This window comes from Scleropages formosus, chromosome 1 (genome assembly GCF_900964775.1).
Source record: "Scleropages formosus chromosome 1, fSclFor1.1, whole genome shotgun sequence".
In the NCBI taxonomy this organism is placed as follows: Eukaryota; Metazoa; Chordata; class Actinopteri; order Osteoglossiformes; family Osteoglossidae; genus Scleropages; species Scleropages formosus.
Genome location: NC_041806.1, coordinates 33,281,261 through 33,309,100, shown reverse-complemented (window position 1 = coordinate 33,309,100; position 27,840 = coordinate 33,281,261). Strand labels below are relative to the sequence as shown.

Below are 27,840 nucleotides of genomic sequence, written 5' to 3'. Positions count from 1 at the left end.
GTTCAGCAGCGCGCTTCCTGTGTGTCTTTGAGCCGAAATGGTGGATCCCTGACGCGTTTCCCCTCACTCCTTTCACATTGGCAGTAATTAAGTTAGTCTTCGGGGAGGTTTTAATGTTCCCTGCGGCCAAGGCGAGAAGCTTCGTTAGAGCGAGAACCAGCTGGTGAGTCGGCCGGGGGAGGACACGCTGCGCAGCCCATCCGCCATCATCGTCGATCTCGACTCACTCGTCTACCCGGCGTCCAGTCGCAACAACAGCAGCACCACCACACACAGACACACAAGTATACGGGCGCACGCATACCCGCGCTGGAAACCTGCACACGACACGGTGCTGATGCTGTTTCTGTCCGCATTCGACATGTAAAAAAAGTTGCCTCGTGTTTGGGAGGACCTGCGCGCGCACGCGCGCGCTCGCTCGCTCCCGGTCCATGCGCGTCCTCCTCGGCTCGTTAGCGGTTAGCCGGCTAGCCGAGAACCTCAAACTTATCGCCGCTACACGGCAACCTTTCTCCCGAATAATGTCCAACTTCGCACGTAACGCGTAATTATGATGATGACAGAGTTGGTACTTGTAGGAAAACGGTCTGTTTTACGCATTTATACAGCAAAGTTTAGGATAACAGTTGAGTTTCTCAGTCAACAGGCTAGTAGCTTAGCTAGCCAGCCGTAGCTCAGCAACTGCACGGTTTGGCAAAGGTAACGTTTACACAACGACGTGAAATAAAAATAAATAGAAAAGTATAACCCAGCCTGGGTATTCACTCTGTAAGTGTAAAATAAGCTTAGGAAAGTGTTGCAGGACTTAGCTGAAAAGTTCTTAAACCCTGGACGATGATGTCGAGCCGAGCGCTTAGATAGCTGTGTGTCTGAAATTCTTGGGGAAGTATAATGTATTATGAATAATAACTCGTATTCTATTTAAATACAATTATCTGTACCCGTATGGAGTTCACACTGGGAACTGGGCCTGCGAAATCAAATTAAAACTTAAGAAACCAAGCTTGATGAGTTGAACAGGGGTTGGCATAGTGAAGGATTTGAATTGGTTTTTTTCCCCTCAGCACTGACTGTGTTAACTTGGGTCATATCTCTTCTACTAATCTCTGCACTGGCTTCCTAATATATATATTATAGTATAGCTGCCCGAATCAAATTCAAAACCCTGGTTACTGTGTACAAATGCAATAGAACTGCTCCCAGCTATTTAAGAGACTTTATCAACCGGTACACCTCAGCCAGGCCCCTTCGCTCATCTACTTCTGCTCGCTTGGTGGTCCCGCGCACCAAAAGTAAAGCATGGAGGTTCTCGGTTCTGGGTCCGTTGTGGTGGAATGACCTTCCCCTGTCACTCAGAACTGCGGAAACTCTGCCTATTTTCAAGAAGGGTCTGAAAACCCACCTTTTCCAGATCCGCTTCGCCCAAGATCTCTCCGGCTCATTTATGGTGTAACTGTTCATGCATCGTAACTCCATAAGCATCCCCAGATACAACCTTTATTCAGCCATTACTCTGGCATTTACTTGCTCATTTGTGTATCTTAGAATATTTAAATAAATAAATAAATAAATTGGTGGGAGGGTATCGGGATTTGTCTATCCTGTGTCTTATGCACCTACTCAAACAATAATCCTCGGTGCAGCAAGTGGTAGGGAACAAACTAGGCTTGCTTGAGACTTTCATGTCTGCAGCTACGTCGCCTTCTCTCAATGTAATGCAGAAATTGTACTTTTGCCGAGATGTATGTCGCTTTGGACAAAAGCGTCTGCTAAATGAATAAATGTAAATGTCATACAGTTAAGTTGAATGTCTGCTCTAGCTATTCTAGCGAATGATGATATACAGGTGGTCCCCCATTTACGATAGGTTTCACGGCACAAAACCCTATCGTAAGTCGAAAATGCATTTAACACACCTACTAATGCACACCGCTGCATGACAGAATGGAAGATGTGGATTGCTGCCGCTGCCCAGCATCACAAGAGAGTATCACACCGCATATTGCTTGCCGGGGGGGGATCAAAATTCGAAGTATGGTTTCCACTGAAAGTCTATCACCATCGTAAAGTTTAAAAATCATAAGTCAGACCATTGTAAATCAGGCTGATTTATGATTTTTTGATTATCAGGTACCATCTGTACTTATTGTGATGGAAGACACATGTCATCAGGTTGATGGAGAATCTGGAAATGTAAAAATGCGTAAAAACATATCTGGCTCATTTGGATTATTGCGTGTGTGTTGTGGTGATCTGTTAGGACAAGTACATGCATGGCCCAATTCTGACTATGGAGAAGGCATTTCACTTAGTTTGTTGTTTGCAGTATAAAAAGGGTCTACTTGTCTCCATTGCCCACTTGCCACACATTTGGCAACGTAGAATGGAAATTGTTGCATCCAAGGCTGGGTGAGTGTTAAAATTGTGTTGTAAATGTACAGCTCACTTGGCTGTCCACTGAGGCCCTTAGCATTGAAAGCTGCTGCCTTTTACCTTTTGCTACCAACTTGATGTCCAGTTTTGATTGTTAATTAATGTAGTGCAGAAAGTAGTGTGGTCAGAGCTGCTTTCTTGCCCCCTTCAAACCAGGGTTTGAATCCTGGCTCCTACTCTTAAGCACTTCAATCAAGGTACTTAACCTGAATTGCTTCAGTAAAAATTACCCAGCTCTATAAATGGCTAAATCATTTAAGTTGCTATTAGTCATTTTGGGGAAAGGTCAGCTATTAATAAATAACTGATCACTAATGAGGTTCAGGTTTAAATTTGTTGTTATGCTTAAAAGTACTTGGCCAGTATGCTTTTGCAGTTCTCAGACATTCATTTTAAAGAATAGCGTACATACATCATTTTTATGTGCCGTTCCCTTCAAATAAGTCTCCCACAGCTAGTTTGCATTTGTCCCAGCATTTTTGCCCCCTTTGGGAAGCAATCTTGGAAGTCTTTAACTGTAGTGTGACTAAATTCTGCTTTCGCATTATCATGGTTTCTTGGAATATTGTTGTATAGCCTTACTTTCAGCTTCATTTATTTGGTTTGGTTTTTGCTGAAATTTCTGGAATAAGCTTGCAGTATGGGAAGGGGCATTGTCGTGTTGGATAGACCATTGAACATTTCCCCACAGCTCGCAGCAAAAAACATTGCTGTGATGCGATACCCTCTGTGTTCACCAGTCATTGACCTATGAGATTTCTGTGTTTTAAAAATCGGAAGCAGTCAGGAACACAGAATGTTTTATGTTCAGGGACCACTGTTCTATGTGTTGCCTGATGCCATTTGAATATGTTTGTCATTTGTACCTTTTCTCTAATTGCTGGTCCTAGTCAGGGTCGCAGAGGTCTGGAGTCTATCCCAGAATCACTGGGTGCAAGGCAGAGTGTGGATGGGGTGGGATGCCAGTCTATCAAAGGAAATGTAACGTGTTATTTTACAAAATTGTTCACCAAAAAAAAAAGAAATTAAACACCACTTGATAATGTCAGGGAATAGAGCTGTTGCTTTGTCATTGCACTTTACGGAAAAGCTCCAGTATGAGTCATGATGTTCCATTAGCTTTCTGCATTATAGCCACTTGCACCTAATCCTTGTGACTTCCTCTGGTTTCCTCAGGCACTTCCGCCGGACGATGGACGAGCTGGTCCACGACCTGGTGTCAGCACTGGAGGAGAGCTCTGAGCAGGCGCGGGGTGGCTGTGGGGATGGTGGAGACCACCCCCTGGCAGTGGGCTGCCTGCTGAAGCGACAGGCTCGCAAGCGGAGGGGCCGGAAACGACGCTCAGACAACGCTCACCCACCCTGGGAGTCCTGCCATCTTCTTAGTGAGGGCTCCGAGTCCAGCCTGGAGGACCATCGGGACCATCGAGACCATCACCACCGCACCGCCAGTCATGCCAGAGACAACAGCGACTCTGATGATCAGTTGCTAGCAGCAAAGCGTCGGCTGGCCCTGGACTCTGGACACAGCAAGAGGCACCTGTGGCAAGAGGACCTCCCGGGGGCCGAGGGGCCGGGCGGTCGTAGCCTGCGTCGGAGGAGGAAAGTGAAACGCATGGCAGTTGACCCCCCATTAGAGGTGGCGGGCACATCAACACCAGGCTTGCCCAGGCTTCATTCTGGCTCAAGGGAATTGACGCTAAACTCTGAGGGGAAGGGCAGGGTGAAGAAGAGGAAGTTGGCAGCCAGTAGACAGGGCCTGGATGCGACCGATGAAGGAGTAGTGGTGGAAAGTGAGGAAGCGAGTCAAGCAAGTAAAGACAAAATGGACTTTGAGGAGCACAAAGGATCGGACGAGGAGATGAGTGACAGGTGGTCTGCATTTCTGCCTCCCTTTTCTTGACTCAGGTGTAACAGAGACTTGAATCAGGATACAAATTTCTAACCTTAAAACAATAATGCTTCGATCTGTCAGGCTAGATGGATTTGTTGGCTTAGATGTTATGTGCGATATTTGCCATGCTGATATTAGCAGTTTGTTTACATGTCTTTCCGGTTCAGTTGAATTATTTTAATGTCAAGTGGGGTTTGGATGCGAATCCGCTGCCTGTTCTGTACTGCCATCATACTTCATTTCAAGTCATTTTCAGACTATTCTCGCATTCCTAAAATAGAACATTGCCAATATGTGATAGGTGTTACTTTTTGCTGCGTGTCCAATTCCTTGACCATTTTGTTAATTTTTGGCAGTCTGGGAATTTGTTCATGCAGCAGGTTCTACTTGCACAACATAATTATCTGTACCTTTCAGTTTTTGCCATGGCTTGGAAAATTTCTGTTCTGCTCCTGAGTTGAAGTTTTTGGTCTGTAGACATTTTGAAAATTTAAGCTTAAGCACTAAGGTACTGTATGTAATTAGTTTTCCATTATATAATTATGTATATAATTCTTTTAAAATAGAAAATACACAGTGTACTATAGCTTTGAAGACTTTCAAATGCATGTATCTGCACAGCATGCCTGCGCTTGTATTTGCCTTCCCATTCCAACCTTTTCCCCCACATTGTAGCTTTTACTGGCTGTTCATTTTCTTTGGCCTCATCATGTGACATGTCCAAGCATGTGCCAGTGAGCACAAGGTGGCCCTCAACTTGCTCTCGATATAGATGGCCGCTGACCGCCGCCAGCAAGTTTGCTGTCCTGTAGCCGGTAGATTGCAGTGGCTAGTAGAAATATTGTGGAGGGTGCGACCCTTTAGCAGAAGCACCCATCCATTCGTACCCTCCTGCAAGCAAGCTACCATGGTAATTGCTTTGGGAAGCATGATGTTGACAGGGTGAGTGGGTAATGGCTGCGCTGTGATGAGGTGTCAGCCCACTCCAGCTGCGCAGCTATGGCATGTGACCCGGCGAGCTCCTGCATTAGGAGGGTACACGCAGGGCAGACTGGCTGCAGGGCCTGTCTGGCCATAGTAAAGAAACATCCACATTCCACTAGAAACATTTAAACCTATAGCTGCTTATTCCTGTTTTTACAAAGCTGCAAAATGTAAGCCTTGTGATTTTTAGTACTTTCACTTTAGATGTCCATATGTACTTTGGCTGACAACAAACATGTAATTTGAACATTTGTTTGGGCAGTGTCTTAATACATCTTTATTTTTCAGTAATTGGTCTGTAGCCTGTCCTGGAGTCACTAAGCTTGGGGCTACACCCTGGACAGGACACCAGTCCGTTGTGGGTAACCACATACGCGCACACAGTGGGCAATTTAACGTCATCAATTCACCTAAACTGCTTCTCTTTGGACTGCGAGAGGAAACCCATGCAGACAACTTAGTCAGACTGAGCTCAAGTTGAGCCTACTCTCAAACTGCCTAGCTGCTGCGAGATGGCAGTGAAACTTACTGTGGCACAATGGTACCCTATAGTTAAATGTGTTTTTCTTTTCTTTTTTTTTTTTTCTTTTTTTTTTTTGAAAATGCATTTTGGCAGTGCTGATGTGTCATGCACTGTGTTGTGTGGCCTTGCCTGATAAATTTCCTGCTCCTGTGTCCCATGCAGAAGGACATTACATGCTGCCGGCCTCAGTGTCAGAGTAGGAGATTTATAACCTAGGAGTAGTTTGGGTTTTTTTCCCCCCCTTCCTTTCTACTGCTGATTTTAAAGGTTTTGTCTGTCACCAAATGTTTTGGTCCTCATGCAATTCTAAATTTCTCTCCTGAAATCTCTGCAAGGCTATGGCAAATATTAAGTTAACTATATACATAGGTTAGCTCCACCCAAAGCAACACAAGGCCACTGGATAGGTTAAGGAACTGGACTGGATTTTGAAGTCCCAAAAAAACTGTGCTGGGTAAAAAAGTGAATTATAAAAACGAGGCCTGGGTGAGACAGTGAAACTGGGAAATATTAGCTACTAGTTGTGCATATGTTCATTATAGGTCAATGAGCTGGATGAAGGTGGTGGATTTAACCAATTTGTTAGTCGCATGTTATGTTTTGCATGCTTATAATAATCAGTAAAACTAATGTATTTTAATTTTACTACATGTAATACTTTCTTCCCTCTATTATCACAGTTAATTCTTAGTCCCATTATTTTCCTGATTAATTTTTCTCTCGGGAAGTATTGTAAAGCCTTTCTCCCTTTTCTATTTTAGCAAGTCGAAACATAAGTGCTGTTAATGACCCCCCCCCCCCCCCCCCCCCGTTGTCCCTGTAGAGACCCTTTTGGTATTCAAAGGAAGCCCACCTTGATATGCACTCTCAAGCAGCCATGTTGAGATCTAACCTGACTTTTCAGTTTAGATTTTAAGCAGTGGACTTGACACCAACGTACCAACGTTCAGGCTTGTTTTTAGAGCCACCTCTATCCATGTGTGGTCTGCTTTGTGCTTCTGTTATATTTGCATGGAATAATTCACAGTAGTTAATGTCAGCATATTTTTCAGTAAGAACAAAAAGAGAAGGTAATTCTGCATTGTTTTATTTGTTGATTCAGCTGTCATCTAAGCCATTATTGTTCTGAAATGATCTGGAGCGCAACAATTTTCTTGATCTTCTCATTCTCTCTTGTGTGTCTCTCACTTCAGTGAAACTAGCAGCGTAAGCAACAGCAGTGATGGCGGCTTATACACCAACGATGAAGGGAGACAAGGTACACAGCCTTTCCTTTAACATGTTAAAGTCTGTTACTTCATAATGTCTTTTAACATACATTTAGATTGAAATTCGATAGTCATGAAGACTACCATCATTGTGTTCCGTGGGGCAAATTTACAGATCAGTGTAATTCAGTCAAGGTCAGATATTCTGTCCTGCACCACCATGGGCACCAGCAGGTAATGTAGCAGTTAAGGTCATGGACTTGTAAGTCAGTTGTTTCAAGCCCCACAGCTGAGCAGTGCTATGTTATGTTTTACCAATGTATTTACCCTGAACTAAAATACTCGGCTATTTTAATGGGTCAAATACTGTAAGATGTTTTCCATGAAAGTGTTATCTAAGATTATATATGTTAAGATGTTCATTTCATGATAATATAGTTGATCCTCATTTACTTTGTTCTAGGTGATGATGAGCAGAGTGACTGGTTCTATGAGGGAGAGACAGGAGGGGCTTGTGGGATAGCTGGAGTCATTCCCTGGTGGGAAAAAGACTCCTCTGACCTTGAGAAGGAACTGAGTGACCCAGTGTTCAACAGCATCCTTTCTGGTTCCTTTCCCCTCATGTCAGAGAAAGCCCAGAGAGGTCAGTATATCTCTCTCAAATACTCATTTGACAAATACCCTTCACGTATAAGGGAGGACGTGTTGACATGGGCGTTTTCCTTCTTTAGTAGCTTGACCTGTTGAATTTTGTTCACTGATGGTTGTAACCTATGGATGTTACCTAGCAAGTATCAGCCTTTCAGATAAACAGAAAGGTGAAATTGTCATGACTAGTGCTTCTTATTAAAACCGGTTGCCATATACTGCTTAGGGAGTGGTAACGTCGTATTGTTACTGTACCCATCCAAGTAACATTTTGCACAGCTGAATATATTGAATCAGTGTCATCATTTATGACAAACAAATTTAGCAGAAGAAGGTTGCAAAGAACTCCCGCATAAACTGTTTTCTGTGTGTGGTTCACATGTTTGTGTTCTGACAGCTTTTCAGGCCAGGCTGTCTCGTCTGCACGAAGGTGCTACATCTCAAGCAACACAGTCTGTGGGACAGGTATGTGTTTTATTGTGGCAGAATTTAAACATTCCTACCTAAAATCACAACATATAGTGCAGAACTTTCTCATTTTAATTTTCAAAAAAAAACATACCTTCTGCTTATGTGTGGCTAAAGAAAAAATCTATTACATAAATGAAAAGAATTGTTCATTGGTTGCACTGCAGGGTATGAGAGGTTCAGTTTGATGTACCGTCGAGCTCAGGTGGAATCAAGATGAACTGAGAGAGAGACTATAATGACATTAACAGGCTCTTCATTTAAACTTTATATTTTGACCCCTTGCAAGCACTATGTGACAAAAAATGATGTATATGTTGGTGAACTTGAATTGGTAAATATTTATAATATACTTAAATGTATGTAAATATTTATTATACTGTACGTAAGTCACACATCTGCAGCTATGCCTCTTTCTCCTTATGTAATGCACAAATTGTATTCTCTGAGATGTGCGGCGCTTTGGAGAGAAGCGTCTGCTAAATGAATAAATGTAAATGTATCATAAACCTGCAGTAAATGCTTATTATAGCCATTTAACATATAGCCATGATAACCATGTATGAATTTTTGTGAGCACATGTATAATGTTCTCTTAGTACTTGTTCTTCTGTGAACTTGTAAGTTACTTGTTTAATACGCTTTTGAGGTTTGATACACAGATAAATGAAACTGATGTCCTTATCTGTTTTCGTTGACATTTTTGCAGTTCAATTAATTTTTATAGATGGAAAATCTTTTTGGAAATAATTTGTATTATTCTATCGTTCCCTAAATTTCAAAAACAATTGAAGTTTCTTTTAGGTGCTGAGTATTTTGCAGTAGGCAGTTATTGGTTGTAAGCCTAAATGTTAAGCAGTAAAGGTCATTAGGTATACAAATATCTAAGTTATAGAAAGAATTAATTCCTTGTAGCGTCTGTCTCAGATTTTGTTAAATACAGCTTTGAAATTAAAACAAGACTTCCAAGTTGTGGCAGACATTTGATTTGGCATTTAGGGGAGACGGAGCCAAAAATATTGATGCACTGAAATGTCAATCGTTTTAAGTTGTAGATAGAGTTCAGAGTGGCTCTGATGAATGCATTTGGGTCCAGACAGGAACATTCTTCTTTTTAAATTGCTTTATAAATGCTTCCTTTTAAAGTTAGTTTCTTAAACCTTGCTGTCATCTATAAAAGAAAATGCCAGCCAAATGAATGTACTCATTATTCATTATGCTAACACTACTGAAACTGCTGCTACTTATAATGCTAACATACTGTATATGGCTATATATTTGTGTAATTGCCCTGTGAATCGATATTTCATCCCAAAATAGTTTATTTTGTGTACACTGGGTCCTTGCATTATGAACGTTCAAGTGAATTTTTCAAGATGCAAACATTTTTCTCTGTACTTGTATTTTCCTCAATTGTCTATTTTCTAGAAGTTGTTGCAGAGCAAGTAGAACCTGCATTTCTGAATGTTAGTCAACAGTAAAACACCTCAGGAGTATGAAAGTTGGACCAGATTAGCATGATTTAAAGCAATTAACAATTCATGTCAAGTGTTTGGGCTGAAGTAAATTGTTGATAAAGCAGAAGATGATATTGCACATTTACATGTCTGCAAACACACAATGTTTATAGCGTAAATGCGTCAGTAGTTACTAATAAGAACTCATGGAGATGACGTGTTTTTGAACATAATGAGTATTAAATGTAGTTTTGCTCAATGTTAATAAAGAAATTCTTAGTGTATTTTTAAAGTTTTTATAGCTGTAGCCGAGACTTTTAAAGAACCTGGTGAATGAATTGAGGGGTGTTTCTGTTACTATGCCTGTATTCATTGCATAGATACTTAAGCAAACTACTGCAAATGTGCCCAGAAACTGATGAATGTTGTACTTGTTTGTAGTTCGTAGAGGACAAAAGACCCGCAGTGTACTGGAATCCCATCTACGGTGTACCCTCCCTCATACCATTTCCAGGATAGGCTCTGAAACACAGTGACTCTGCATAGGAGGGTTTATAAAAACTGAACAAATAAGTCTCATGCAAAATTGAATTTTAGTTTTATTTGATGTTTTTACAGAACCTGATCATAAGAAGTGTCTGTGTTAAATTTTTATTGATGGTGATGTGGTGGATGGATTTATGAACAAATGGAGATGTGACCAGTCCCAATTGTGTTTGCAATTTGAGGAGCCAGTGTACTTTATTTCTGGAAGAGTGGTGTAATATTTTCAAAATCCTTCTTCATTCCCTCCATTAAGAGTGTAAAGTGAGTAAACAGCAGTGTAGAATCGTGGGAAATGGGCTAATCTACCACAGTCTTCTTTTTAAACCTCATCTCCCTCTGGTTTGGGGAAGGTGATAGTCTCTCTTGTTTACCTGTTGGATAACAGGTACATCGTGTGACTCTCTTAGCTCACTGGTAGCTGCCCTGTCTCTCACACCGCAAAGGGGTTATACTCTGCTTGTTTTAATCAGTGCAGTTATGGGCAGGCAGGGCCTGTGTGTGTTCTTTCTGTCACAGCCCTCAGATCATTAGTTAAATGGTAATTGCAAATGGACTCGAGTAAGTAAATTATGTAGAGCAGCACAGGGAAGTTTTTTGTTGGAATGACTTTATTGAATAAAGTACAATGCTGTATGTGGTTGAGAGACAAGCATTCTGGACCTTCTTTACAAAGGATCCTAAAGTTATTGGCACTGAACCATATAGTACATTTTATAGGACACACCAATTATCACAGATTGTTTAGTTAAAGGAAGAAATGCTATTTTTTATATTTGAATGGGGGGACCAAAGTTATACAATGATCAGTGACCACTTATTTATTGCTGTAATGGAAGTTTTACATACTGAAATTTAACAAATACTAAACATTAAATTTGAGGCATTTGGGGATGTGAACCTGCTGCATTTTTAATAATCCCTGGTTAATAGAGCTGCATTTAAAGGGGCCTGAACAGTATTGGGAAACAATAGAAGCACATGGATCCTCCCGCCCTTGTTGGGTATGATTATCTCTGCTGCAACATTTTAGATTAACGTACATGTTTCTGTTTGAAGGTACCTGTAGTGGGAGCATAATTCTGGACTGTTATAATAAAAGTGGCAGTCGTACATTGTACGTATATATGCAGTACTCTTCAGTAGGCATTGCAAGATAAGTAGTGACACGTGAGGACATTTTGTCCCATATTTCAGACTCTTGTATATATGTGCTGTGGCACATTAGGGCTAGACAAGTGTGACAGACTGAAAGAAGGCAGTATTTTACAGCATCCTTAATTCCCCTGTTCAACATGTAAGAAATGAAGGTTCTCCCTGTTGAAGGGCATTTGAATTATTCTGCTAATACATGTGCACATGTCCATGCTTACATATACCTTGGCTTTGGCAGCTTCACAATCTGCCTCCTGCCCTAATCCTCTTCTCCCCTCTTTGTCAATACCCATCTAATTTTACTTTAACAACTGTAATTGGTTGATGGAGTCAACGTTATAGATTTGCTTTCTTGATGACTCTTAGGTTTTTTTCTTTTGGCTGCTAATACTAATAGAATTTCAAATCCGTACCACTGTGATTGTGTCATGAGCAGGTCAACAGCCGCGTCAAGGTCCTATTGGAAACTTTGCAGCTAACATCTTCGTTTAGATTCAGCCATCTTGTTAGTCATTTTTATCAGTCACAAGTGGTCCCTTGAAGTTATGCTGTTAATTTCATTATTACAAAATTAATTTAATTCTGGGCCATTCACTTTCTTTTGCATGAATGATTTTGACCATCTGTTATTGGAATGTGTTTCTGCGTACAGTAAGGGATTATAAATGTGATTTCCCTACTGGTGACGCTCTTGGAAGAGCCAAAAGACTTCTTTGTGAATGTTCTGACTTTGAAAAAGGTCTACTGATTTTTGATGCACAGGAATTTTTAAGATGAAAATGCAGGGGGAATAATAAACACAATAACCCAGTGACTGTTTTCTGGTTTGATCAACAGTGATTGGAACTGTAAGTGCAGGCCCTTTTTGTTAGTTTTCTTTCTATATCATTCATGGACATATTTCAAGTAACAACTTGTATCATTTTGCCCTACAGTTAAAACATGTAAGATGTTTCATGCTTGGTTTTTTTATACTTTGTTTTGGAAAAGGGGGATGACAGTATTTTCTGTTGTTTCATTGGTAGCACAAGTCTTTATGATCTTTAGCAAATGTTGGCCACCAGGTAGCATAGTGATTATTTGACTGATGCCTTAATCCAAGGCACCCAATGGTATCCAATTTGCACAGCACTGTATTCTTACCTGAGCAATCGCGGGTGAGCACCTTGGTCAAGTACTACAGTAGGAGCAGGATTTGAATCTTGAAATCACTAGGCAATGACTGGCCCCACTCTCCTGATTAAAGTCTTAGATTTGTATCCTGAAGTTTGATGGGTCAAACTTCAGTCCTCTCTCTTGTTGAGTGCCATTCAGCAAGGTTCTTACCCTGAATTGCTACAGTGAATGCCAAACTGTATAAATGGGTCAAATACCTTAAGTTGCTTTGGGTAAAAACAATTTAGGAATAATTTTGTATTTGCATATGGAACACAATTTATGTTGAAGTGTTTAAAAACTCCCAGAATCTTTTGTTGTAGGAAAAAGAGATGATGAGATTTCACCTTTTTGGCCCTTTTTTCTTTTTCTTTTTCAAAAGAAAAAAACCTTGTATACTCATTAACCAGTGAACATGTACTATATACTTAAACTGACTGCATTCGTTTTCTAGAGGTCAGATTGAAAGATGGTTATCACAGGTCATTCTTTCTTGGATGAGATCAAGGTGACCTTTTTTCCTCATTCAAATAAAGTTTTCATGGAAGATAAAAGTATAATGGTCTTAAGGGACCTTTTTCACCAAGGAAATGTTTTGTTCATCTTCATTATGTTTCAACACTACTCTGAAATGCTGTCGAGGTGCCCTTCTTGTTCTTATTATTTTATTGCTGTAAACGCAATTTTCCTTACTTAATTGTGGTATTGGGACTCTTGAGGAAAGAAAAGGTTACACAGTTACCAAATAAACCTGCAGGGTGATGGTGGACTCTAATCTGAGGCGCACAAAGGCGAACTGGCAGGAGAGGACGTCTAAGGGCATGTTGAGGGACATGGCAATGATTACAGTCATTGCTGTAAGAGAAAATTGCATAGTGCTGGGCATTGACTCCTTTTAGAGACAGTAATTAGCTCTAAAAAATCTTAAAAAAAAAATTAGCTCTATGTGTGTGTGTGTGTGTGTGTGTGAGAAAATGCAATAAATTTTCTGCCCTGAAAGCAGCAATTGTTAATAATTGCTAATGATAAAATGTATGGTCAGTCTAGGCACAAGCATGTTTTGGAGAAGGAATGCAAACCTTTGCCAGTTGTGAGAAGAATGGTAACAAATGAGAAATCCACACAAATTACAAATAGATCCAAGGTAGTGGTGATGCTGGGGTTGCTCTACTGCTAATTGACAATAGGGTAATTATCTGCCTACTTACACTACACCAGACAATACCATCTTCAGTGTGTTTCTGGCTTGAAAAGTATTTACAGCACTTTATTTACATTTTTGTGCTTATTTAAACAAATGCATGCTTTTAATTGCTTAAATATATTTTTATTCAAGCATTAGCAAAATACTCTTCCAAAATCTGTTTTTTGACTGGTTCAAGTGTGTTCCATGTCAAAGAACTTACTGTATTTTCAGTAACAGTAGGTTTAATCTTCTTTTGACATTCATAGAAATTCATTCACAGCTCAGGTTAGTTTTACATTAGTGATCTGTATTTGTAGAAATGAATACTCAAAGCAACAGAGATGGTGAAATATTTAATGAAAAAAAAACAAATATTTAATGGATCTGGTATCAGGATCTGGTTTTATGTCTTAGTATAACTGGACTTAGTTGAGACTGTTGTCAGAATGGGTAGGGACCAACCTCTGAGAGGGGGGAGCTGGGATTGCAGCCACCTTCTCAACGAAGGGTTCGTGATGAATTGCAAATAGTCGGCACCCAGCACACAAGCGGTAAACTCAAATAAATCTTCAGTGTGTAGTAGTGACAGAGGGTGGCGGGGAGACTGGCAGCCATAACAACGCCACAGTTGTCTGCTGCTTCACCATCACCCTGATATCCATCATTATCTGCCAAGCTACAGAGGGGTGGTATGAGCAGAAATAGGCCTAGAGGAAGAGTTGTTTGCAAAGGAGTGCAGTTGGTCCCGTCTCTCATTGTATAAATGGGATTATTATTTAACATTTTTTGGATTGTTATCTGACTGCTTCTTTGATGTGAGCTGCCCGTCGATCTGGTATCTAACATGTCCTGTCACAAGGCATCTAGAGTAGCCACTTTCAAGTGCTAACATCCAATGTTATGTCATTGCTACAGCTCTTGCCTTTTGGTTCAGTAGGAAAACTCTTCAAGCTGAAAGCTTTTTGCTATTTATATATGTCATAGTGATTGGGAATTACATATTTACCTGACTATTAATGTCCCACTCAGAATTTTTCCCCCCATTCTTCTACATTTAAAAAAAAATGTAGAAATTGACTTAAAATGGATGTATAATGTTTAATTTGTCACCTACAATATATCTATGTTAAAAGGGCAGCAGGTAGCATAGTGGTTAAAGCTGATACCTTTGGACTTATATCTCTGCTGTAATTCTCTGCTGTAATGGGTATATAATTGTAGGTACCTTAACATTGTAACTTAGCAGGAAAGCATTAGTTAAGGAAAGTCAGAAGGCTTTAAACTGGATTGTATGGGTTTTAGCTGGGTCCTTCAAATTTGGTTAATTCATTTCCAAGTCAGAGTTGTCCCCAGCCTATTTTCAGAGGCTCCTTGTTGGCCTTGCCATACATTTTAACTTAACTGATCGGCGGCACTCTAACATTTGGACTTTACCTGATTGGCTGGCTGAAATTCGATCATGAACCTTTTCATTTTCTTCTTGCTCATTTTGTACTCCTCGTGTGATTTTTCTAGGGAAAGCTGTAGTGTTTGCTTATACAGTATGCAGCTGTTAATCATAGAACTGTTTCTTTTTAGCTTTAAACTTAAATGTGTTCTCCCTTGCTCGTTTGATCTGAGATCTGATCTGCGTTTCATAATTGAAACTGAGTGTTTTGTACTGCTGTATTCTTGCCCACAGAAAGCAAAGGTCCGATCACGCAGCTTCCAGGGATTTGAACTCGCGCAGGGCATTTTAACAGGGCTGTGTTTGGTTAAACCAATGAGATTTCTGTTGGATTTATCAACCGTAAACAAGCCGACAGCAGCATTCTGGCAGGGGATTGTGTAGCTGTCATTTGCCTGTGTGGAATAGGCCGCTAGTGATTACTGTAAAGGCCCCTGAGTACACAACTACTTTAATCGCTAAGCTTTTTATTACCGGTCGCACACACCGAGCTGCAGATTGTCTTGTTTCAGATTTACTATGCATTGCTTCAAAAATTCTATAAAGATCACAAGAACTGATTACAATGTTGACCTTTGCATTAACTCATCTAAATTTAATTTTGGGTGTTTGATTTGTGGAAATAAGTCCATTCATCATTGGGCCTGCAACTGAGACTAAATGTATTTATCGAGCAAGGGCATGGACATTGCTGTAGGACAAAAAGGGAAAAAAATGGACTTGCCAACATTGTCCTTTAAAATCTTCAATTAGTCACTTCTGTGGAAAGGAAAGGGAAAACATTTCAACTAATCAGCTGTTTTTTGCACTGCCAAGCTTCCCTGTTGGTTATTGAATAGGGGTTATTTTGTACTATTTAGAAAAATGAAGGGAAACATTCTTACAGTTAGTAATTCACAGAAAATCCACATATTTAATGTGGACTTGACTGTTGCAGGAGGAAAAGTTCATTTTTTTAAACATCGAAGTTTAAATATGTCAAAAGTTTCTTCATACGTGGCTGTCGGTCAGTGTCAAAGGTGAGATGCTCATATTTGTATTTGTCGTGAGGGTCGCTGCCCGAGTTTCCTCCAGGTTCGATTGTGTTGCAGGTGGGGAAATTACCGCTGTTGTTGGAAGCTTCCTAAAGGAGGTAGAGGTTCAAATTGACAGAAATAAATAAACTGGCTGGTTATAACAATAAAAAAAAGCAATCAGAGGTTATGTTTGTATTACAAGGCTGCTGTTTGAGATAGTCGTGTTGGGTCCAGCTGCGGACTGGCCTGTTAAAAGTGACCTCAAGTCATCGGCGTTCACAGTCCCCAGCATGGCTACGAGCAACACAGACTGCACAGGAGAAGGTCTTTGAGACAGGACTAGGAAGTGCCTACAGCATTATGAGCATGATGCTTGCCATTTTAAACCCTTATATCAGAGCAACCCTCTTTAATTGGTGCTTTTTATTCCAACAAACTTAGTTTATCTTGACTGATCTAATTAATGGCATGGTTCAAATCACTTTAAAGGAAAAGTGCTAGTGGAGGACTCATTTCTGTTATTCATTTGTATTAGTAAACATACATAATGGTAAAACTATTATTTTAGAAGGTGAGAAATTGCTACTGAAGAAAACAATAGCAAGTTTCAGTGAATCAGTGAGTTAATACACACATTATTTGATCCACCACATAAATGGGATGAATCAGTTTAAGCACAGTACCTTGCACTTCCCACAAAAATGAAAGAAAAATTAGAGCAAAAACTGACCTATAACATTCTTTAATATGTATTCCACAACATAAATCTTATAACAAATGACAACTTAATGTGTTTGGTTTAACGAGTGTGCCCTTTATTAGTTCAGTATAAGTTTGGTTTCCCTTTTATTTTTGGTGGATCCTGATATGGTGTGATTTTGATTTGTAATTAAATTGAAGAGTGTAATTCTAAGTACAGTGCTCATCGGTACCTTTTAATAACAATCGGCTGTTTCAGGAATTATATAAAAACAATTTCTTTCATAATTTTGCGGTATCACATAGATGGAACATGAAAGAATGCAATGGAAATATTAATCTGAAACAGGATACACATTACAAATGTCTCCAGTCTTAATTTGTTAAAGAGCATGGTGTGATTTTTGAATTTATATGGTGTAGACCTCCCTGACCGAATACGTTCTGCTCCACTCTTCCGTTGAGCTGCTCCTGTAAAGAAGGAAATGTTTTAGGACTGGTCTCCTGGGTGTGGTTTATTATCCTTCAGTTGGATAAGTGATGTGCTGCGTATGTGGCGAGCTCCACACACACCTCCCGAGGCCGACCTCTTCAGTCGCTGCGGCCCACACCATGTCTCCCGCTGCCAGACAGCCACGGTCGCTGATCATCTGGCTGACAAGCTGCTAGATGACTTTGTTTGCTTTCACTGCAGACTCATCTCAGTGTTGCTGCGATTACTGTATAGATTTGCAGTGAATGTGGGGGAGCAGCGTGTGCATCTTCATCAGCCACTGTCCTGCAGTTCACGCTGACCTCGGTCAGCCAGTAGAGGCCACTCACACCATGCTGTACAGTAGGGTCACTGCTTTCAGAGCTGACACGTTCAGGACGTAACTTGTTCTGTTGGGACCTGTCTTACAGCTTTCTTTAAAGATCCTTCTGGCTGCTTGGAAAGTACTAGACCAGCTAGTACACGTGTGACACCTTTCACAGTAGTCATGGGCAGGCAGAGAAAATAAGATTTCTCTTGCTTTTAAATTGTCTTGCAACTGTAATACTGGTGATACAGGGTTTATCATTTTGATAATGGTGCATGAAATGATGAGTCCTAATATAAATGTCAGTTACTTGTAGAAATGTGGAAGCTGCTGCTACAGATAAATGCTTAATATTTTAAAATGTTTTTTCTTTGGTCAGTTATTCAGTATAACTGCTAATTATCTTGTTTAACTCGTTTGATATTTAAGAACACTTTCACACTAGGTGTAATTGTTTCTAAATACATTTATTTGTTGAATACTGTTTATTTAAAAACTTTAAAGTCCGATGCTTTGCATGCTAAGCTAAAAAACATGCTTTATTTAATGTTTACATACTTTCTTTCATGTGGAATTTGTGACTTTTGCATTAATATTATATTGTTGGTCCATATATCATGAACCTAACTTGGTATGACTGATTAAATGTAAGGAGCTTGATGCTGAGATTTTACATCTCCAAATTCTGAATCACTGAATAACAATGTATAACTTTTTCTGATATTAAGAGCAATCTGTTGGGTCAAAGTGAAGCCCGTTTGTTATCAGACTATTTGACTTTATTGAAATTTTCTCTTTTCCATTGAACTTCATACATTGCTGCTTTCTGTCTGTCTCCAGGGGTGCTCTGCTGGGCCAGGCTGTAGTGAGAGGCTGGTGAGGTTCTCCCAGGACCCTCATCACCACGAGTGAGTATCATCCTTTGGACGGCACGTATCAGCCCCAGAGGCATAGAATTCTCCAGGCAAAGGTTGGGAATTTCTTATCGTCTAAGAAATGTCAGACAAGGAAACTTATAAAACTATCAGAGGCCAGTGCTCATCAAAAACATAAGCAATAGAACCCCATGCTATAAATCCCTGCGATATGATTACGGCACTCTCTCTCCAGTATGTGGGATTAGCAGCGGGCCATGATGGAGGAGCTGATATAAAATGGGGTCTTAGGGGAATTCAAGAGGCTCTCTTTTGCAAACTGCATGAACACTTCTAGCTGAGGTGTGTGTGAAGCGAGGGCCAGGGGTTTGCTACTTTTCTCGTGCTAAGGAGCGTATAGATGTGTAATTGTGGTGGGCTGCTTGGCTGCTCGGGATACAGCTTTAAAAAGGAAAAAAAGGACTAACCAGATGTAATCCTGTGCATCTGTCTATCTCCTGCAGCCCTTGGTTCGCTCCAGCAGCAAGGAGGGAGCACGGGCAGGTGAGAACGGTACTTAATGTGTTTACAAGAGTACTTCAGGTGGAATATCCAACTCACTCTGGCTAATGTTGAAAATCTGACACGTGCCAAACCCTAAATTTGCTGTTTTTGGTGCCAAAAATGCTCAGGCGATAACCAGTGATGAGGTACCGCTAACTGGTGATATGAAGACATAATGAAAGAAGTATGTGGCAGCACAGCACAAAAGGGCATTTGATGTAGCCAGTAATAATGTCTTGCACGTCTTGTTTTAAGGTCTTTATTTTTTTTACTGTTCAGTTTAGAATGTGTTTAACTGCTTAACTTACTTAATTCCGATAGAAAAATCGGCACTCGACAGCTGGTAGCGTAGTGGTTAGAGTTACTGCCTCGGGACCCAAAGGTCACAGGTTTGATCCCCACCTCTGGCTGTAATACCCTTGAGCAAGGTACTTACCCTAAATTGCTCCAGTAAAATAGTTACCAAGCTGTAGAGATTGGTAAATTGTTGTAAGTTTGTAACTGCAATAATAATTGTAACCTTAACATTGTAAGTCGCTTTGGAGAAAAGCGTCAGCTAAATGAATAAATGTAAAACAGAAACTAGGGCATGAGAACTCTGCCTTTATGTTTGTGGAAGTAGCATTTTAAAAATGGAGTGGTGTGTGCCTTTATAATGAGCTGTGCTCCTGGTCACCCCCGTGGCTGTGAGACGCTCCCTGGCGCACCATCCGTCGATGTGCCTGTCTCTCTTTGCTCTCTTAGCTGCTATGGGACACGCGGACCGACAGGGGCCATCGCAGGAGCTGTTCGTTAAAAACCGCCAGCAGGTGAGCGCTGCTTTTCCGCTACCGATCCGAGCGCCTGCATCGTTTTCGCGGGGTTCATTTTGCACTGTGTCCCATTCTCACAAAGAGAAAATTACTTTTCTCCCTGTGTTTGTTTTCGTGGAGTGTTTTACTGGTGCGTACAATGTTGAGCGTCTCTTCGTGGTTTTTTTTAGATTCACAGTATTCCCAACATTGACGCTGTAATTTAAATACCATTTTGCTCCTCTTTTAGAAATGTATAAAGGGGCCAGGAGAAGACATAAAGCATATTCAAACAGTTTATGAGTGCATTAAAGTGAGTTCTCTGTGATGCAATATTGCATCACCTACACACGACTGTTGGATCCAGCTGAATGTTAAGTACCGTTTGCTTTCTGTGACATTGCCTGCTCCACATTTCACACCACAGCCCACAAGACAGAAAACGGGCAATGCAGCTCAGTACGCTTCCAAATGGCTCATTTTCGTTGTGTATGAATTTGTGTGTGTGAATGAGAAAAAGATGTCTGATCCCCTTACGTTGTGCACTTAAACTGTGCTGGATGCACACACACACAAAGAATAGCAGTTGTGTTGAACAAAGCACACTTTAACTTCTCTAGGACTTGTACTTCATTAGTCACCTTGATGTAAATCAGCCACTTTCGTCTTCTGGTTCCCTCTCTTTCCCCTCCCACCTCAGCAGTGTGAAGCGTACTCTTGATGATTGCATTAAAAATAGAGATACAGAGAGCACCTCCGCTGTTGAAAGTGACCCGTGTTCACGGCTAGGAGCAATGAAGCAGCTCCTCCTCAAAATATCCTTCACGAGGTGATGAGTTTTGAATCCACAAACACGAAGGCTATTAAACCAAACTTGGGTAGATTCCGCTTAAGTAAATCAATACACATATTAGTTTGACACATTCAAAGTGAGTTGTGTATTTAAATTTGTAGTTATGTACAGTTTCTTTAGTAAGACATAGCTGATGGGAAAAGTTTTATTTCATTCAGATTGAACAACTGCACTTTTTTTCTCCACCCCATATTTTTAATTTTTCATTTCAGGAATACATTTAGAATCTCTTACTGGCATTTTATATCCAGGATTCAGGCCAGTCTCCGCATCTTATCAGATGTGTCTGATATTTCCCACTCTCACACACACTGGAACACATTTGCCATTTCTCACCTTGACGGCGGTAATTCTCTCCTTGCTGGCCTTCCGCTGTATGCGCTGGGTGCTCCTCAGCCAATACAATACTCTTGTGCTTGATTCAATTCCGCTCTTTCGCACATTTGCTCATGATGCTCCTTGATGCTCTTTGACCCCGTTGCCTTTGTTAGCTTCATTCTTGTCTTCACATTTACTTGGACACAGGGCCGTACTATGATTTCATCATTTACTCCAATGCAAGTCGAATTCTTTTGGCAATTATGATCATTTAATTTTGGGGGGTGGATTATTCAATTTTTTAATGTTTCAGGAACAGAAATAATGTCTGCGTGTGTATAAGAACTCTCCTATTGTATCTCCTTGGACAAAGGCATGAGTTAAATGAAGAATATTCATTCATATGAATTGCATGTGTTACTGCATGTAGCGTGATGCCTCGGTGCCTATGCAGTGCCATTATCCATAGGTTCGATTAGTGTTTTAGAATTGTCCTTTGTGCGTGGGTGCGTGCGTGAGAGACACTGTTCTGAAATGAATTGTGTTGTATCTGGGGTATATCTTGCCTATCCTAAATGCTTGTTCTAAGGCAGGGTGGTGGTCTCTAACTTATCCTGGAAGCATAGGGTGCTAAGCTACCCAGACTACAGCCTGTACAGGATGCCGGTCCATCGCATGGGTAGCGCCGTACAATCAGTCACACATTCACACACTACGGGCCATTTAAGCTCCCCGGTTTCACCTGGAACATGTCTTTGTACTGTGGGAGGAAAGCAAGAACACCCGGAGGAAACCCACCCAAAACGTGGGGAGAACATGCACACTCTCCATAGACGGACTGAGAATTAGTTTTTATGCCCTCTTTAAATGTGAAGTCAGATATTTCTGACCTCATTTTAAGTAATGATTGTAATGTTTTCTTTTTTTCTCTTCCTGATGAAGTAGGTTGGTACTTTAAGGTGAGGTGACATTACCTTAGTCTCCTCCATTTGATGTTGTGAGCTTTCATGAAGGCTTTTAATAGATTACGCTCATAAGTGGGTCAAAAGGGAAGTGTCCCAATGAGAAGACTGCAGATAGGCTGTTTGATGGTATGAAAGCATCATATTGTTTCAAGGAAGCCAAAAAAGCTGACATGTTAAACAGACCTTTAAATGTCTTTTTGGAGCACAGAGAAAAGACAAAAGTTCTATGTTGGAAGAAGATTGGTTTCCTTTACAGTTAATTCTGTTAAGGCACAAAACATGTAACCTTTAATCTTATGCACATTTGTTTTTGCACACTGTTTTCTGGCATCACTGAATTGTTCAGCCGAGGCTGTCTTGGACTAACGCGCAAATGTCCATGGATGGGCAGCTGCATATTCGTATTGACTGTACAGTTTTTACGAGAAAATACACAACCTTGATACGTTTGAGAAGCTGTTCGGATTTCATACTTAACATAAGGCAAACGGGCAACGGTGTCGCTATTGAGGATGAGCATAATTTGCATTTTATAAAATGTACATATTGTTTTTAACAGTGTTTCTTTTTAAATCTTGCGTGGCACTGTTCTGAAGCATTTTCTGTGAGCATTTAAAGTGCTGTTCTGGGACTGTCATTGCAGACAGACGAGTGTTCACCTGGGTTCTCTCTGCACGGGTGATGTGAAGAGGAGACGCAAGGCAGCACCTGGTGGGACACCTGCCACCCCAGGTACCTTGTCCTGCTTCAGTTCCCTCCACTTGTTTTGTCTCGTGCCTGTAGACGCTGCCTTTGAGCTGAGGACCTGCGGAGATGCCTTCAAGTGAAGATATTCCCTACGTTTTATTCTTTGGTCCCACAGTTAGAAAAAATGTGTTTTTAATACATTAATGAACACATTAAGTTGTATTTATGTTCAGTGAAGATTTAAAGTTAATTTTTTGGCATAAATAGGATTTTTACCAATTGGTCTTTCCTGCCCCCCCCCCACTGAAATGGAATGAGAGTGTTGGAATGGAATGCCAGTTGAATAATTGTGTTATTACGATGAAAACATTTCATTTTTAACTAGAAGCATATGTGTTTTCATTCTTTCAAGGCTCTAGTTAGGTTTAAACAACATTATCTGTACTTCCCAGATTTCTAGAAGGATGCGTGTCCTTCCCCAGATTTCTTTGCGGTTTAAATTCTTAATTCTATTTCTACACTCTGGGAAAAGCTGAATTGTTTGACATTTTGAAATACAACATGGTTTCTGTCCCTTAGTTGTTTTGGTTTCCATATGGCCATGTCTACATGCGTACAACTAAACAAGCGATTAGCCTCGTAGTCAACTGGAAAGGCAGATACTAAATTTTCCTTTCTTGATCCAATTACTCAAGTGAATTACCTTCTTGAGGGAGTCTGCTATGGTATTTGGAATGGAACAGCTAAAGCTGTTACCTAATGTAAAATTAGGGGTGAGGGGTTTAGTATTCCAAGACACAAAGCCATTACTGCAAGCAGTAACTTGCAAACATATCTTTCTTGGAAGAAGGTTTTTACCATGATGCCAGAGGAAATTAAAGCTCTGTGTGGTTATGTAATTATTGCAGTAATAATCTGTCCCCAGGGAAGCAAACCTTTTTTGTTGTGTCCATAAGGATGTACATGACAAAACAATGATGAAAAGTGTCAATGAGTAATTCATGCAGAAAAATTAACCATTTCTTCACTTCTGTTGTCGACTTGGCGGAATGGTGTGCTACCGTTCCACTGGTTTTTACGATGCTGATGACATCATTGTCATAACAGTCGAATTTTCTGGTTAAGAACCTGTACTTGTAAACTTGTACTTCAAAAGGTGCTTAAGTTTAAGAAGAATGTCTGCTTTTGTGCCCTAGAGAAGTAGTTGACTGTAATTCCTCTCCTCATTGTGCCCTGTTGGATGAAAGCATCCACCCCAAGGCAGTGAAATAAATAAATAATTACGTAAAGAACCAAACTGCAATCAGTGAACCTGTATATAAACTCTTGGTCTGATGGGTAGCGCTCAACTTGTTCTCTGAAAGAGCACCTTTACTAGTTGTGTGAAAGAGCGCCTTTACTAGTTGTGTGGTGCAGTTTTATTTATTCTTTTTTTTTTTTTTTTGGGGGTGGTGGTGGTGTTGCAGCGGGCTCGGCTGGGTCCTGCTCTGTGGTGGGTCTGGGGTTCGAGTCCTGCTTGGGGTGCCTTGTGACGGACTGGCGTCCCGTCCTGGCTGTGTGCCCCCCCCCCCCCAGCCTTTCGCCCTGTGTTACTGGGTTAGGCTCCGGTTTGCCGCGACCCTGTTCGGGACAAGCGGTTTCAGCCAATGTGCGTGTGCTAAAATTTATGATCAACACTGTCTGCTCCTCCAGCTGTTTGGTACCATGCAGACAAAATAGATACAACGTTATGTGGGCCCTGGACCTGGATATACAGTGTTTGCTGACCCCTGGACCGTGTCCCTCAGCACACCATACTATGGACAAAAGCTGAGCTGGTCGATTCTGGCAGCTTTCTGCAGTGCAGGTATAAGTGCTGAACAAAACTGTCTGAGAGAACCAGCATTCAGGACCAGATTTTTCCACATTAACACTTCCAGCAACTTTAAAATTTTTTTTTTTTTTTTGACTAAGTAGAATGCTTCAAAGCAAGAAACTTACATTTAACTTTTCTGGGCCCTCGTAATACTTGTCAATTTAAAACATTTTCTGAAGAAATAAAGCAGACATCCTTTTGGCCACTTCTCAGCATGTGCGGGAGATACGTGGCGAGTATTCAGCTCACATCTTCCGTAACGCATATCTGAGGCCAAAATTCACCAGGATGCTTTTGCACCTTAAGATTATTTTCCATGAGCGAACTCACCAGGTGTGCTGAGATGCATTCAGAAAGATGTTTGTCTATCCTGCGATGTAATCCCCTTTGACCAGCATCAAACCAGAACCCATCTATGCAGGATGGTGCCCTTAGAGAATTGCCTAGACAAGGACATTGTCAAGGAACAGACGTTTTTTTAGTCCCACATGCTGAGGTAGATGGAAGGAGGGTCTCTGCTGGGTCCCTTTATTGCAACAGAGATTTCCAAGGAGGAGCAAAAAATTAAACTTTATCATTGTAGACAAAGAATATTGTGAAAACGAGCTGCAATACTTGCGAGTACTGAACAAAGTGTCATGGCAAGGAAACTTACCCTTAAAGTATTCATTAAGGAAAACTGGCAACACAGATGTTTACATCACAAAATGTAGTAGGTTTTTCTCGAGATGAGCCGCTAACTTAAGTTTATAATAAACAAAATGGTTGAAATGGATAACTGTGGTTTGTGTTTGGTTGGGGGTCATGGTGGTACAGCGGGTTCACCCGGTGCCCGCTGTGTGGCGGGTCTAGGGTTCCAGCCCTGTTTGGTGTGCTTTATGACGGACCGGTGTCCCCTCCCCCGTGTTGCCGTGTAAGGCTCTGGCCTGCTGCGCCCCCACTCGGGACAAGCGGTTGTTGATGATAGATAGTTTGCATCTGGCAGTCTTCTGGTTGCTTGCACTTGGAGGAAATTTGTCTCATTTGCACTTATTTTTTTTTTTTTTTTTTAAAAATTGCAGTTTGGATTTGGGCTGACTAAACGCCTTAAACCTTTGTTGTAAATTTACCAGCTCAGTGCTTATCAGTCTCATATTATCAGCTTGTAAAACTTCAAGCTTCATTTGTGGCCGATTGTGTGCGTTTCACAGTTCTTAGAATGGTACCAATTTCAGGAAAGCGCCTTGCACAAGCCTTGGAAATCCGGCCTGCCAGCGTAATAATAAGCCAATTTCCGGAGCGTTTTTCAGGGAGGATTAAATGTGGGCCCCTGTGCTCCTGCTCCTTGATTTGCCCCTCTGATTAGGACACTGGTAGATCTGGAAGTAGCGGTCAGATGCAAGTCTTCCTGACCCCTGCCTGTAATCTTCTGCCTCTGAAGAGCTTAACCTCTTTCACTGTGTCATTTTTCACTACTCTGCGTTCTCTCTGCATTGCACAGCGAACCAGTATTAGTTACCTGTGACACCTTCCCCAACAGTCTTATTTTGAGTTTTAGACAAACCAAACAATGTGCAGTTTCTTTTTTCTTTTTTTTTTTTTTTTTTGGAGGGGGGGGAGTGCTGATTTGCTTCCTTCAGGGGATATTATAAACATTTGTTCCTCTTGAGGACTGAAAATTCCTGTTGTATTGTATCAGCATGAGAGCAATTCTTAGTATAACTGCTATCCTGTTGATCCTGAGATGAATTAAGACAATTAGTGAGTCTTAGGCTTTAATTGAGAAGATCCTGCTACTCCCCCTTCCCCCACTGAATGTATGTCCCTTACTAACTGCAGGGTTCGTGGGTGAGAACGCGCTGCCCATTCCAGAGAACAACATGGGGAACCGCATGCTGCAGAGCATGGGCTGGACTCCAGGAACGGGCCTTGGGCCTGACGGCAAGGGCATCACGGAGCCCATCCGGGCCCTGCAGAGACCCAAGGGAATGGGCTTGGGCTTCAGCTAAACGTCACGGCCAAGAGAGAAGAGCCCCGGGCCTGACGCTGCGCTTGGAGCTCTTCTCTGTCTTGCTCTAAGAACCTTGCCTTGACCTGAGGACATCTGCCTTCACCCACAACATGAGACGAAATGGGACATTGTCCTGGAAGAGAAAATAACTTTCACTTTTCACAAATGGACAAGGTTTTCAACCCTGTAATAAATAGAAGCAGTTTTTTTTGTTGATTCTTTACACAAGTCAGGTCGATTTCAAGTTTTGTCATGGAGTGTTGTTTTTTACAGTTTCATTTCTTTCTGTAATTTATTAGTATTGCTTGTTTATCCAACGTCTTTCTTAGCCGAATTGTGGAAGCAAAATTATTGGGGATCGTCACTACGATTTTAAATATATAAATACTGCAGAAGTAAACCTCTGAGGTAATGACTGAGGAGCTGTTGCATTACTTTTAATTGCTTTTATTGTATTTCTGTAATTTTGTTCCACACATATTTGAAAATGTTCTGTATGCGAAATGTTCACATTCCAGACTGAATTGACAGTGATGTTATACCCTAACTCCAGTCCGGGATCATGTAACTTCTGAGACTCTCATGTGTCTACCCGAATCGCCACTGAGACACATTGCATGCGCAGAACGACAGTCGGTCACTTTGAGAGCCTAGTGCTCACATTTAGTCTGTGGTTTGAATGTCTACAAGGCTGTTGTGTGAAGTGGAGAAGGTGGTAGGTCTCTGTCTGGGAAGGGCAATGAGCCTGGGCTCTGTAGGTTACAGCCATAGGCATTGCGTTTGTATGTGTGTGTGAGAGAGAGAGAGAGAGAGAGAGAGAGAGATACCAGCCTCGTGCTATGGCTAGCTCTTGCAGTGGTGATTCCGTCAAGTCGCAGGGCAGGAGAATGGCAACACTTAAGGCTGTCCAGGGTGTAGCAAACTCTAGTTATTTGGGAAACAAAGTTTAAAACAGGAGCTGGTAAAATACATTTCAGGAAAAAATGTGTTCCAGCTTCAGGATGTTTCTATTGGCAGTCAGTGCTTTAGTCATGCCAAATTGTGTTTTTATGATCTGTAAACTGGAACGGACCTTTTTTTTTTTCCTTTCCCCAAAAAGGCTGAACAAGTTTACTACCAGTTCGGATGAATCTTTTTGCTTTTATGAGTCATATCTTGTCTATGACAGTACATGGAATAACATGATTGTGACTTGTTTTTGATTCCAGTGAGCACTTTAAATTGGGTTCATTAAAAGTCTTACTTTTCAAAAGAAACTGTGATGCAGTGCTTTATTTTATTTGCAGTTCTTAAACAAACCTTAATGTATCGGAGCCCCGGCCCACAGGAACCACTGAAAGGAACCTT

General features: G+C 41.1%; 1 protein-coding gene across 1 annotated transcript; it reads left to right on the top strand.

Annotated features, from left to right (window-relative positions):
• On the top strand, window positions 1-27,724 carry gpatch2 (G patch domain containing 2). The gene is made up of 10 exons (XM_018735315.2): window positions 1-163; window positions 3,610-4,305; window positions 7,028-7,092; window positions 7,506-7,685; window positions 8,088-8,155; window positions 18,457-18,524; window positions 18,995-19,034; window positions 19,779-19,843; window positions 22,605-22,693; window positions 26,322-27,724. The coding sequence occupies exons 1-10, from the start codon at window positions 114-116 to the stop codon at window positions 26,489-26,491; spliced, it is 1,491 nt and encodes a 496-aa protein (XP_018590831.1). The 5' UTR covers window positions 1-113; the 3' UTR covers window positions 26,492-27,724.
• Window positions 27,725-27,840: the final 116 nt, after the last annotated feature.

Excerpts from the sequence above, each read along its gene's own strand:
- gpatch2 (XM_018735315.2), top strand. The coding sequence starts at position 114 with ATGTTCCCTGCGGCCAAGGCGAGAAGCTTCGTTAGAGCGAGAACCAGC. Across the intron at positions 8,156-18,456 it reads CAACACAGTCTGTGGGACAG|GGGTGCTCTGCTGGGCCAGG; the intron begins GTATGTGTTTTA and ends GTCTGTCTCCAG. Across the intron at positions 18,525-18,994 it reads CAGGACCCTCATCACCACGA|CCCTTGGTTCGCTCCAGCAG; the intron begins GTGAGTATCATC and ends TATCTCCTGCAG.